The sequence below is a fragment of the Xiphophorus maculatus genome, chromosome 16 (assembly GCF_002775205.1).
Source record: "Xiphophorus maculatus strain JP 163 A chromosome 16, X_maculatus-5.0-male, whole genome shotgun sequence".
NCBI lineage: Eukaryota > Metazoa > Chordata > Actinopteri > Cyprinodontiformes > Poeciliidae > Xiphophorus > Xiphophorus maculatus.
Genome location: NC_036458.1, coordinates 16,584,836 through 16,598,821, shown reverse-complemented (window position 1 = coordinate 16,598,821; position 13,986 = coordinate 16,584,836). Strand labels below are relative to the sequence as shown.

General features: G+C 37.8%; 2 protein-coding genes across 3 annotated transcripts; both read left to right on the top strand.

Annotated features, from left to right (window-relative positions):
• The first annotated feature begins 8,267 nt into the window (after positions 1-8,267).
• On the top strand, positions 8,268-10,339 carry LOC102226162 (protein phosphatase 1 regulatory subunit 27-like). Its single transcript, XM_005807041.2, has 3 exons — positions 8,268-8,974; positions 9,104-9,254; positions 9,480-10,339. Exons 1-3 carry the CDS (start codon positions 8,548-8,550, stop codon positions 9,598-9,600), a joined length of 699 nt encoding a protein of 232 aa, XP_005807098.1. The 5' UTR covers positions 8,268-8,547; the 3' UTR covers positions 9,601-10,339.
• Positions 10,340-10,854: 515 nt separating this feature from the next.
• Positions 10,855-13,964, top strand: mcrip1 (MAPK regulated corepressor interacting protein 1). Of its 2 annotated transcripts, none has more exons than XM_023348769.1 (5): positions 10,855-10,954; positions 11,559-11,640; positions 11,745-11,863; positions 13,019-13,123; positions 13,250-13,964. In XM_023348769.1, exons 2-5 carry the CDS (start codon positions 11,633-11,635, stop codon positions 13,312-13,314), a joined length of 297 nt encoding a protein of 98 aa, XP_023204537.1. In that variant the 5' UTR covers positions 10,855-10,954; positions 11,559-11,632; the 3' UTR covers positions 13,315-13,964. The 2 variants fall into 2 exon arrangements, with proteins under 2 accessions (XP_023204537.1, XP_005807078.1); XM_005807021.3 differs by having other exon boundaries at positions 11,554-11,640.
• The last annotated feature ends 22 nt before the right edge of the window (positions 13,965-13,986 follow it).

Sequence of the window (13,986 nt, the reverse complement as noted above, 5' to 3'; positions counted from 1 at the left end):
CTTTAAATCAGTAAGGAAGCAAATACTTTTCTAGATAATAAAACTTTCTTTACAGTGTAAAATAGCATTAGTAGTTTTGTTTATTTCTTTGAAGCACATTAGACCTTTCAAACAAGCTTAAAGACTTTTGTTAGTTCTCACTAAGTGCTGCAGAGCATCTGGATTATGGGAGTCTCCTTTTTGACAGGAAGCTCTTACAGAGTCTCAACAACAGATCAAATGTCTGTGAAAATCTGCAACACTCTACACCGGTGTAAACAAGGGCACTTCCACTAACTCACAAGCTGCTGTGACTTGTTCATTAGCATGTTACAATCTGTATAGAAGAGAGTTCATCTCTCTTTCTAAATGTGAATTTATTCTAATTACAGCAGTTCAAAGACGTGCCAGGTTTGTACTCTTCCTTGATCTTAGAACTTTATTTACCGAATGTGAACTGGCTTAATGAATCCATGCATATGTGGTAACAGAGAGTTTTACAATATTTTTTGAGTGCGTACCATCCCCTCGAACTTCAAACGGCTAGTCCATGTAATAATAAGCGTCCTTCTTGCCTGTATGACATTCACAGAGGTGCCAAAATGAAAACACACAGGTGTAATAAAGACATAACTGTACCTCATTCCACTCATGTTTTATTCATCACATTACTTAGCCATAAGACTGGACTTGACAGCAGGGAACAGTATATTCTGGACTTCAGGTGCACAGTAATTGATACTGTGTTATGTAAATTTTAGGCGCATGAGTGGAACAGTACCATTAGAAAGCTGCTTGAGTGAAATTAAACTTCAGGAAAAGAGTTTGCATTGGTGGACTAATGTACTAAAGATGCAAAACACATAATTAGCTGTGCTTGGAGGTATTGACTTGGGTTTGCTGCATTGCTCAGGGTCAACCCAGACACTGTACACTCTGCCCAAGGATGACTCCTGGTATGGTCTGGAGATGATGGATCTGGTACTGTTGTGTACCGTAGTTATAATATATGAGTTCAGGTGTCCTGGCAGGATTTAATATGCAAGGCATGACCCAGAGCCCAGCAATACTTTTCACATGATTACCAAAGCGTATTGTGTCAACAAGTATGATTTAAAAACAAAGGTGGCTTGACTTTGCTTACATATGTCAGGGTTAAATAAATTCATCAAGGAGTCAGAGTGAAGTTCTCTGCTCACCCTCCTTCACTGCCGCACATACTCTGTCTCTGTCATGACCATGTAATCAGATCCAGCCCCTTCTGGATCTGGAGCACGACTCTTCAACTGTCATTGGCTGTTGTGCTAAAATTAGCATAATGGCCCCTGGGAAATGCATTCTGGGAATAAATTGCCTTCAGCTTTGGCCTTATAGAGCTGGTGCCTTTCCTGATTTTCAGTTGCAGCGGTGAGGTCATTAATGTCTCGCTTCGGCAACTGAATATTTACAGTCATTTGCGCACAGCCAAATCCTCCTGCTTAATGTGGCTTTATAGAGGCGACAATTATCACTGAAATTAACCACCACAAAGTGTCTTATATTTTATTAGAGTAATGCCTTTCTCTAATAAAGGCATATGATACTGCATGTCCGGCTGTGGTAATAAATCATAGCCACATGGTTGCACCAGTTACGTCACACAACGTGATTGAGCACATGTTTCACTCACCTTTAAGGGAGGCAGATGATGACAGAGCAAATCTTTCGTTACAGGAAACGCATTTATAAATTTGTCCTAATAAACACAAAGAATGGAAAGAAAGAATTCTGAAGATAAATCATTGAAAGTTTTATTTTTTTGTTTGTTTGTTTCTTCTACATAAGACTGTAGTCACACTGTTTCTTATCATACATGCATCTTACCATGCATGTATGTTGGTGTACCAAATGAATTTCAGGACTTCAGGAAATTAAACATATTTTTTTGAACATCAAGTCCTGTCATGTCTACGATTCAATCAAATAAAATATATATTCAGATTGGGCCTGATTGTCAGATTACAAGTACTTTTTGAAAATAACACCCTTAAAGCAGATTTTAAACATACTTTTCACTAAACCCACATTTCTGTGCTACATGTGTGCATTTTCTACTGGTCTGGTGCGATATTCAAATTTGAAATGTCAGGTTTTCATTACCTGTATGTGGAAAATCATCTCACTTAACAGAAATAAAAGCTCTCAAACATCTGTCTTTCAAACATCTGTCTGGGTGTAATTAATGTTTCACTTAATGATAAAGTTACTGAAGTAAATTAGCTTTTCAGTAATAAGTCTGTATTCCATCTATATTGAGATGAAGTATACAAATTTTACAAGGGATGAAGCAACTTAGATTCTGCAATGTTGTGGCCCCTCTTTCTGGCACTTTTCCACTCAAAGCACCTTTACTCCAGAGCCGCATCCAGAACATTCACACATTGGTAGACATCACAGGCTGAAGTGCCTTGTCTGAAGCCACATTGGTACACAGAAGTTGGTCTCAAAACTACAACTTTCTGATTACAACAGAGCGACTCTTCCCACTGAGCTCCAGTCGCTCCAGTAATGAGATGTAACAAAATAGGTCCGACTCCCCTGACATGCCAGCAACTCCAAGCATTCACCATACCAAGATGAGTTTTCATTAGTTCATACAGAGTGTCTGCACAGTCTAGCATGTGCCAGTTCCTTCCAGTGACATTTGTGTGTCATTTATATATGGTGCCTATGTAAGGTGTGTAAAATACAGCATGAAATACACAGAAATGTTCTGCTGGGGAATTATTTACCTTAAGTCCATGCATCTTGTTATAGTACAAGCGGATATAAAACATTATGACAAGGTGGGTACTGTTAAATGCACTGATGAAGTCAAGTGGTTAAAAGTTTTAGATAACATGCTCATTGACTGGATATAGCTACAAAAAAAAGAATAAGTTAGTAATCCAAGCAATCAAGAATTATAGCACTAATCAGAACAATTGATACAATTTCTGCTGCTTATCTTGACAGGATAAGCAGCAAAGATTGGCAAAATAAATAAAAAACTAAATTGATCTTTTTGTTTTGTTTGGTGCACAACTGAGTAGAAAAAAAAAAAGAAAGAAACAAAGCCATGATTTGTGCTGGAAAGCTTTTTCTGAGGTGGAATCAGGTGAAATATGAGTTAAAGCCATTCACACAGCATGCACATGTCCAAGGCACTGTCTGCTTTGAACTGGGTGCATAATCTATATTCATGAAAAAGATCAAATTTATATGATATTTTGCTGCAGGCAACAAAGCGGCCTAAGTCATTCAGTTGTGTGATACAGTATTGCCCTTCATTTGATATGTAAAGGAGACATTACGTCCGTCCACCTGTTTGATGTCCTCGATCGTTAATTGTTTAAGCCTCGATGAATCCTGAAAATTAATTCTCACAACCTTGTTCCAACCAGGTTGAACAGGAGAGAGAAGTTCAGCGGACACATGGCAACTTTATTACTGAAACACCCATTGTGCAACAACAGATTAAAAAATTATGCAAACTTTTAACCTCCGTTCTCCTTCTCCACGGATGTGGAGTCCAGCTAAAGTAACCCTATCCTCGCACAATCAGCCGCTCCAAGTGCCTCTGGTCTCATTGTACCCTGGACAGCTGCAGCTTTGTGTATGAAGAGCTTTGCACCCCCTCTCATGAGACAATTTATTCACAGCTGTACTGCGAGCGATTTAATTTTGGATGACACAGGTCACTGGAAAATATAAGGAGAAGCAAAATTCAGCTTAAATCCAGTGTACAGAAATCTGCAGCAGGTTGAATTTTTTTTTCTTTTTTAAATCTGCAAAGGCTTATGCCTACAGGCAGATGAACTGACCAAGATTATAAAGTCATGAAAAGGTGTCTGTTAATAGCAGGCAGAGCATAATTTACCATCAGACAAAAATAATCTAAGTAAATGCAAAAAGCAACTGTTTGAAGAAAAACCTCCAAATATGGGCCCTGGAGGCATTTTAATCAGATGTCCAAACCACTTCAACTAACTTATTTTCATGCGAGGAAGCTTGGATGACAGAGTTTCTAAAAGGTTCATTTGAGTCATTTGTTTTTTTTGATCAACTACAAGCTGAGGGTCAGAAGGTAGACAGCCTGGTAAAATGAGAGCTTTGCTTTTTGCCTCAGTGGTTTTAATTTCTAGGAAAATGTTACAACCAGCGGAGAAAAAAAAAAACTTTGTTGTAGAGTCAGACAGAAATAAAACTGAGGCTGCCAGGAATCTGGTCATGAGTTCAACAGAAGATCTCTAGCAAATACCTAGAAATCACATTATATATATTGTAATCTAAACCACCAACAAAGTGGTAGCCAGAGACTTTTTTTTTATAGGAGGCTGTTGTGTTTCGCTTTGAATTTCCCATAATGGAATCACCTCTATTGAAACACATATCACGGTGTCCCCTCTTTCCCACTAACCCACATGGGATTACTGCGTCCAGATTTAGATGCCAACTCCCTTATTTCTGCCCTCTGCGCGTGCCGTAACCTGAAACTTGTCGACCTGAGCGAGTGTCCTCCAGTGGGCCATTCAGGTCCAGACTCAGACTAATCCCCACTGTGCTTATAGCGGTCCAGGTGTGCTCGTGTGTTGACTGACCGGAGCCACAGCACTGCTCCGGACGTTACATGTAACTAGAAAAGCAGAGAGGTTTCGGAGAAGACGATGGAAATGTATTAATTGAATTGGGAGTGGGAGGTGGTCTTTCTTGCAAGATCTATCAGTTTAAGATGACAAATACAAGAGCTGTCCCATTGCCTTCTAATATATATATATATATATATACACATATATATATATAAAAGCATTGAGCAAGAAGTCACACTGACCTTTAAAAGCACAGACTGGATTTTTCACAGCTCATATTTTTAGAAGTTAAAGTCCCAACTCTTACTTCCATCAATAATCTCAGCAGAGCTTTAAAGAATCTATAGCTGGATTTTCTGCAGATAGATTAACTTCACTAAAGGATCATTGTTACAAAATTTGTCTTATCCGTGGCTCTTCCTCCATTCTCTCTGTCCTTCTTCTCTGCCTGAAAAACAGAGCAAAAAGATACAGAGGAATTCCTGAATATCAGTAAAAGTGGGTAAATCAATATATTTTAAATATAAGTGCATTTAGACTCTCAGAATTGGAGAGTCTAAATGCACTTTAGACTCTCCAATTTGAATATTTAGAATGTGGCTGTTTTATTCAAGGACATACAACTTGCACAACGTTTTCTTTTCACACTGTAATCTGTAGCTCTTAATACTTGTAAATAAATTGTATGTCCAAATTGAATAAATACTTTAAGAAATTGCAAAACAAAGGGTTTCACAAGGCAACCAGAATGCAATCAAAACTGAGGAAGAACTCCAAACAGCAACAATAAAGTCTTTGGTTTAAATTTGAGTTCATAAAGGGAAGGTATAGAAGGTGTTTTATCCAGTGAGCAGAAGGAAGGCCACAAAAAAGCTATAAAAAAAGATTCTGCAATTAAGTCAAAGTGGCAAATGACTGCTTGTCACCAACATTTTGTTCAAAACATTAAACTCACAGCATCATTGAAGTTAGTTTTTAATTATTTCTGCTCTGTGAATTACCAGCACTGCTGCTCTGCTGCTCACGGGTGTCAGCAGCGCTCTCATTTTTTCCAAACAACTTTCCACCACAATACTTTATATTAGCAAAGGCATCCAGTGGTTTTGCAACTCTCACTTTTCTCCACATAAACAGTTCTTGTTTCATTTAAAGGTTTAACTAAACTGGAGTAATATACATGTTAAATAGATATTTTTAGACCACCATGTAAGAAACTAGTTCCAAAATAAAATTTTGTTTTTCGCTAAAAAGGTCACTTCAACCGAGCATTTTCTTACATCAGTAACTTTTTGCTTGCAAACAACACCTAGGGTCATCTGGCAATGACCCTAGGTGGTCATTGCCAGACCACCTAGGGTCTGGCAATGATTAATTCCTCTCACAGGCTTCAAGACAGACCTGGTACCATTTAGATATGGTATCATATCTAAATGGTACCTTTTTTATAGACTATTTTATAAATACTGATCTGCTTTAAAGAACAGTGAAAAACTCTATTGTCAATTATGTTTCCTTGTTTTTGCATTTTTAAGTTTAAAATATCATTTGACCTCAAATGTTTGTTTGTTTGTTTGTTTGTTTGTTTGTTTGTTTGTTTGTTTGTTTGTTTGTTTTTAAGGACTTTGGGTAATTTAATTGCTCCTATTCGTATCAACTATCACTTCACCAATTACATTATTTGCTCTTTGGCTTTTTAATCTGCCTGCATTGGAATGCATTTTTATTTCATACTTCAGGTTAAAACTGTTAAAGAGGATCAGAGCACAACATATTACTAACAATGTTAGCTTACTCGGTCAGGATACATATGAAACTGTTTAATCTGCCAAAGACAAGGGTTGACATGTGGGCCTCCATGGACTAATCATAAAACGTACAACAAACAAGTTAAATAAGGAAGGTATGAAACATGCATATCGAACGTTGTTGCCTCAGTGGTGTGTGTTCCCTTGCATATGTCTGGCTGCTTTCCCGTCCCTGTTTTTGAAATGCTGTGTGCACAATGACCCCGTTGGAGGCAAGAAGCCAAAATACCTTCTTTTAATAACAGGGCCTATAAAAAGGGCTCAAAAACAAATATTAATGTAGTCAATAAAAACCAACCCTGTACCTAAATGGTACATGACAAACCTGGTGCCAGTATGTGAAGGAGACATTTGATATTCGAATTTTAGTCACTCTGCTTGTTTAGAACTTTGTCAAATTGGCAATTTGACAAACCATAACGCTGGCTCTAAAGGACAACATGGTCAGACGGTAGTCTGACTCTATGTTTAGCTAGAAGTGGCAATGTGTGAGACTTTCACTCTGGTATGTGACAAACAAACATTCCCGTCAAGCAGAAGTTTGCATTTCTTTTGGTGAGCGCATTGCTGCCAAGTGCCATTGGAGACTCTGAAAGGTGCGTCAGGAATACCTGGGCATTGCCAAATAAGACACTGTACAACAGAACAGCTGCCTCAAGAACTTGCCCCACCAAAAAGTCCAGTGTCAGCCCGCTTCATCTTGTTTTTTCACCAGTCCTCAAGGTGAAAAAGCATTAGGCTGCAGCTACACAAAGATAGCATACTTGATTGTGAAGTGGATCACATTAAATCCACATTTCTCTACAACATTTTGGAAAACATTTTGGTTGTAGATACTTTTATAATCATCAACAAAAAAACAACAACATATCTATTAAAAAGAGATGCAAATAATGAAAAATCTGCTTTCACATGAATGTATGCCCTGGAACTAATATAAACTAATACTTTTCTTTCATTTCTGCACTTAATATCAGTTCTAGCATTTAGTTTTCTAGGGTACATACCAGCCATCAGTGATAGAAAATTATCATAGCTGTTAATACAGCTCAACTGTCCTAGTAGTTTTCACACTTATAGTGTAAAGATTGGAGCACTTTGCACATTGTACATGCAGTATGAGGGCAACTTATTTTTCCTCTGTTGTTAAAAGGACAGATTTACAAATTAAATTGTGCAGTATTAAGCTATACACAAATTCATTGCGACAGTACACCACAGGAAACCAAATACAATTTTTACTGCAACTTTAAAACCTCTCCCCTGATCTCTAACAATAGTTTCTCACCATGTTACGTTCAAATTCACCCAAATCCTCTTTCTTTCTAATTTTGATGCCTGGATTGAACCTCATGTTGTTTACAGGTCAAATAGTTCCAACATGAAATGTCCTCAGAATATTGCTACAAGATGCCCAAGTCACGTCACTGATACTTAAACCACAGTTTGAGAAGATGTAAAACATGTCTTGTTTCTTGACCTCAGGTCACTGCTTGTAACCATGTCAAACAACATGTCACTTTTAGATCATGTGTTGTTGTTGTTTACTACTGTACAGCTGTTCTGCAATCTGTTTTTTGATCATTCTGTTCTTCTGTTTATCATGCATAAACAAAATAAGTCAGTATTACTCCTTGCATAGTGTAGCAGATGTTAATTATAGTTGTTTATATCAGCACTCTAAGTCTGTTTGGCTCAGGAAAAACTAAGTGAACTTTGTGGCTGTCAACATTTTTATGATCTAGGGGCGTTTACAGTGTCGGTGGGCATGTGACTAAAGTGGGTGGAGCCTGCCATGGGTCACTCATTTCTAAGCTGAGGTCATTGGATTTTAAGCCCTAAAATAGCACTACAGAGCATATATAGGGATGCAGCCCCAGTTGCTCCAGTAGACCACAGTTCTGTGCAAGAGTCGGCATACTGTTTGACAAATTCTGATTAAAAGAGGCTAAATGAACCTTCGACTAGAGGACATACACCGCTAAAAAAAAGAAGAAGAACATAGACTTTGAAGATTTGAAAACTTTTGGTATTATTTATTAGGGGAAAAAAGGACGCATCGTAAAGGATACCGCTAATTCCTTGGATTGTTTTGCCTTCTGGGATTTCCCATTTCCCTCCTTTTGATCTAGAAAGGAGGTGCGACATCTGCAAAGATGAAGTACAACTACCCAACACCGGTGTCCACCTACACACGAAGTTCACAGTACACACCAGTGTACCACTCACCTTCCTACTGCAGCCCCTCGCATTACACGCCGACATCCACGTATGCCGCTGTATCAAAGTACAGCCCAACGACACAGAGTAGCACTTATTACTCCCCGTCACTTTACACGTCCACCTACAAAGCTGCATCGACGTACGTCCCTTCATACAGCAAGGTTTCAAGGTATACCTCAACACGTCGCACTCAAGCGAAGGAAAGCCCTGCACCTGTAATACCGGTGGCACCTGCAAAGAGGACTGTGCACTTCCCCAACGACATCATCTTCCAGGACATCGTCAGGCGAGGGGATCTGGATCAAATCGGACGCTTCATGAGAGCAAGGAAGGTCCGCGTGGACACACTGTTCCACTCTGGTGAGCAAAGTCTTTTTCTATTCCCTTGGCAGGTGCTCATCTACTGCTCTGGTCTTGGAAATGATATTTATTAGCAGAAGAGCGACGTGTATATCTAAATGCATGGGATTGATTTTTGCATATGTACAGGTATGGCTGCTCTGCATGAAGCCGTGCTATCGGGAAACCTGGAGGTGGTGAAGCTCCTGATTAAATACGGCGCTGATGTCCACCAGAGAGACGAGGACGGCTGGACACCACTGCACATGGCCTGCAGTGACGGCTACCCAGAAATTGCCAGGTAGTATCCTTACATTCCCACGTCAACTACTAGGATGTGCAACAATTAAATCTTCCTAAGATTAAATTCCTCCGGGGCGAGAAACTCATTGCTTATTTCTGCTTTTACACGGAATTTACAGAAACAAGGCCACACAGACAGCTACTCAAATCTATAAAAGCATTTAGAAAGATCGCAAAAATCTCTGTTTGATTTTTTGCAACACTATTTTTCTGCTCTTTTTAGGTATCTCCTGTCAATGGGAGCAAGCACAGAAGCGGAGAATGAAAGCGGAGAAAAGCCTGCAGACCTCATTGACCCAGACTGCAAAGATCTGGCTAAACTGTTTGAGACAGGCTGTGTGTGAGAACGAGTGGACCCGAGGGAGAGAAAAGGCTTAAATGTCGTAAAAATAAAATGAGTAGCAACACCAATGAAGCATTTTTCTGCGGCTTGTGCAATACCTCTGATCTTGGAAAGCAACATTTTGTGCAAATCGTCTCTGAAGGTTATTCAGTGTTTTAAAAATGTCATCTTATACAACACAAACCTTATTGCAGTTGAGTATTTTCTCTTAGGTCATTGTAAAACTATGACATATTTTTGAATAACTCTCATATCAGAGCTGTAAATAAGATTGTGTGGCTGTCCGTTATGTGATTCAGTACGTGTCCTTCAACCTGAATCTTTTTCCTGTAAATTCTAATTCAAAATGAATAATGTGTTTATGTTTGGAGAAATGCTGAGTTTTTCTGTTACAATCTTTTATCACTTGTGTCTGTGCTATGTTTCTATATAACTTGATGCAGGCTGTAAACTGTGTGCTCTCAAGTCATGGCTAAATCTACACAAGAATCTGGACTGATAAAGTGTTTTGTACAACGTTGTGCACCCTCACTGCTGGGCAGAAAGAGGATCAATCAGATTGGTACAACCTACTTGTATGTTGTTCAGAAAGCTTAAAAGTGCAAGTCTTGTTTTGTGAAAGCTCTTGCACCTCCACAGCATTTTGACAAATGTATTTCACTGTTATTTGTTGTAAAAAGACAGAAAATTTGAAGTCTTATAAATTTCAGTACAATTATTATTTTTGTACTTTTGATAAATAAAGGACTTTTTACAAATAAAAGGCTGTAGCAGTTTTATTATGGAAAGCAACAATGAACCTCAAAAAAAAATGAAGCAATAAAATCCTAGTTGATGGTCCAGTTGCTGGCTCTCCAAATTGTCCTTGGGAAGGACCGAAAACCTCAGAGTGGATTTCAAGAAACATGAGATGGTCAGAGTATAAAAAAAGCACTACGTGTACGTGTGAACGACTGTATGAATATGTCTGTCATTGTACAACACAGAGTAGTCAACAGTTTTAGTGAAAAGGATATGAAAACAAATTAAGTTTGCATAACATTTTTTTTTTTACATTTTATGTCCTGTAAAGGAAACGGAGGTATGATAATGTAAAGAAATAATTTTAAAACATCTTTTAAAATAAAAAACATTATGTGAAGAATACGAATAAGAACAGTTTTGTTTTTAAGTTTGTACTTGGTTTATTTATTATTGTTTTTTTTTAGAATTTTATTAGTTGTTTTGAAAGTCTTTCTTATCTCTTCCGCGTCTCTTCCCGGAAGTGATTGGTTGGCATTGGCAACGATTTTTAGCCACATCTTTCGGCGTACTAAGTCTTTGTATAAAGAAATAAAAGAAAGAAATCAACGAAGGTTTGTTGTTTACCTTAACGCTTATTTAAAGGACAGCATGAACGTATTGTTATGGCGAGTAATAACTCAGACATATTAGCTGCAACAAGCTAACAATGTAAATCGCCAACTAGCTAGCTCAAGGCTACTGTTAGCTTAGTAAAATGACTGTTTGACATGTTTTGGTTGCACCCCATATGATAACAGCATGGCGTATGCCAGAAAACAGTATTAGTTACGTTTAGTTTTGTCAAAATTTTGTGATAATTTCTCTGTTACCAACAGCTAACTTCATTGAAGCTACTCGAGTCAAAACGTAAACAAAAGCTTATTTTTTAGCTAACCCCTTACGTTGCAGACGTGTTGTTCAGTATAGATTTAAATAAAACACTCCACTCTGTTAGCCACTAAATACTTCTGCTGTGTAATTCGGTATCATGCCTTAATTATATAATCTAATTTATTTGAAATGATTAGCTAGCAAGGAGCTGTTAACTGTGGCTGCAAGGTAGTATACCTGTGGGATTTGATCAAAAGAAATTGCTTGTATTGTATGTAAAATTAAAATGAATGTCCAGTATTATGATAAAATACTTACAATGGTTCTGTTGGGCTTTAAGTTTAGGACTTCGAGTTGTTGCATCCCTCTAAATCCACTCACCACAGAGGAGCAAGGAGCGAGTACAGACTGCAAACAGAATGACCAGGTCTGCAAAACGTTATGGTAGTAGTCAAGTGCTTGATAGTCAACTGTACTTAAAGAGTAGCTTGCTGCGTAGTTGCTGATTTTATTCTGTGTATATGTGTGAAGCTCATCTGCTCCCAGGATGGTGAATAGTTACAAGAGGACCTCAAGCCCCAGATCTCCGACTAACAGTGGGGAGCTGTTTACTCCAGCACATGAGGAGAATGTGCGCTTTATACATGATAGTGAGTACTGTGTTCTACAATTTTGTATCAAAATTATATATAGATATATTTTTCTTTCATCTTGGGACTAAAGTTGAATCGTATTGTCTGAGAAAAGTCTTGGTCGGACCTTCTTGCAACATATTGGAATTTACAAAAATATCTTCTAGAAGTAAAGCCCCTGTTGAAATTTTAAATGTTTTAATCTGTATTGTTCCTTTCAGCATCTTTATTTTTTACAGGCTGATGTGTTGATGTTGATTCAACATCCTACACACTTTAAAAAGGCTGCAAACGATTACGAACTAGCCAAATAGACATGGTTTTCTTTGTTGTTCCAGTTTAACCAATAGCTGTTTTGCAGTGAAGATAATTTGGAAATTGTTTTTAAATTTTGTGTTCAGTGAACTATGAAACAGAACTTATTTCACAAATGTTGAGTTGCTGCTCCTATATGCAGATCTGTTTTCTATGTCCTTGTGTCCAGTTCTTCTTGCTAAGAGGTAGCTGAGCTGTTGTCCATACAATATTTTTTTCCAACTTTTGGACTCAAGATTGTCACAGAAGTAAATTGATATTATGTCTGGTGACCGCTTTCTGCTTTGATTTCTCCAAATGATTGGGCTCCTTATTCTTAAAGGATTCATTGCCACAATGTTTTCTGTTTTCTTTGCTTTCTACCAAGTTTTGGGTGTTCTTTGAATAGAAACATGGTGGGCCTTTCAACCTTGTGGTTGAAATAAATAGATGTCTTTGTTATGTCATACTTATATCCTAAAAAAACAGAAGATAATTGGGGGTTTTTTAGGACATAAGTATCATAATTAGTCTATTTAGACTAATTAGAAGTTCTGATCAACCTAAAAGACATATATTTATTTTAAATGGATGGTTGGGGGATACCAATAATTGTGCCTCCGGGGATTTTGTTAAAATGATCTTATAACATAGGTTTATTTTTCCTAATGAATAAATGTAGTCAATTTTAATGTTTCAGTGTGTGATCATACCTCTCTAGTAAAGACTAATTTTATACATCTCTGCCAAGGATGCAACTAAATATGGCGAGTATTATATAAAATGAACTTTCTTCTGACCATCTTACAGTGTGTCCTTGTAAGTGGCTCCTTTGTGTAACAAATATGATCCTGTTCTCTTTATGTTTTTTCCTCCCAGCCTGGCAGTGTGTGCTCCGAGATATCAGATCAACACAAAATAGTGAGCGCAATGACCGTGGACCACAGGAGTATGTGGAGAAAAACCCAAATCCTAACCTACATTGTAAGTTAACATAATAAATTTTATTCTAAATGCATTTTATATTAAAATATACTTTTTAATGTCATTCTAAATGGATTAAACCAGTCGACTGCTGTAACAACCTCTCTTTCCTGTTTGGTTTTCCAGCTTTCACACCAGTGGACCTGAGTGACCTAAAAAAGCGCAACACACAGGACTCCAAGAAGTCTTAGTTTTTTCTGTCATGTTCCTGTTACTTTTTTTTTTCTTTTCGTCCATTATCCTCAAGAACTTTTCGTTTCTCTGCCCTCTGACAGCCAGAAACTTGACCCTGTTGGCAAGTCTAACACAGAATACAAATCTCATTTGTATACAATGGACCATAGCAACCTATTTGTTTTTTTTTTCTTTCTGTTGACAATGACTAAAAAAAAAAACGCGGTTCCAAGGGGAACAGATTCTCCCTTCTCATCTTTTCAGGTATCAAAGTGTTCATATTGATGCTTGTGGTGTGGATGAGACTGCTCCGGGGGGGTTCATCAAAATTTGCTGACAACTGTTGCTGAAGCACCGAGTGAAGCCCAACAGGACACAAAGACTGAAGTCTTAAACAATAGTAAAACTACTTAGATATGTATGGAAGAAATTGTAATGGGGATCACTTCGTTTCTGTTTCATTCCGGAAAATAGATTGATAAATTGTGAAACGACCACATTTGAAAACATGTTATGGGCAAGTACTGGAAGGCAAAATACAATGTAGAAGGCCAACCTTTTGATTAAATCATCCCTTGCCCTTGGTGGATTTAATTTTACAGCCCTTAGTTAACCCCTCTGCTCAAAGCCTTGAAACAAAAATGTTGAATAAAAGACTTTTACAGTAGCTTTGTATCTATTGATCCTAC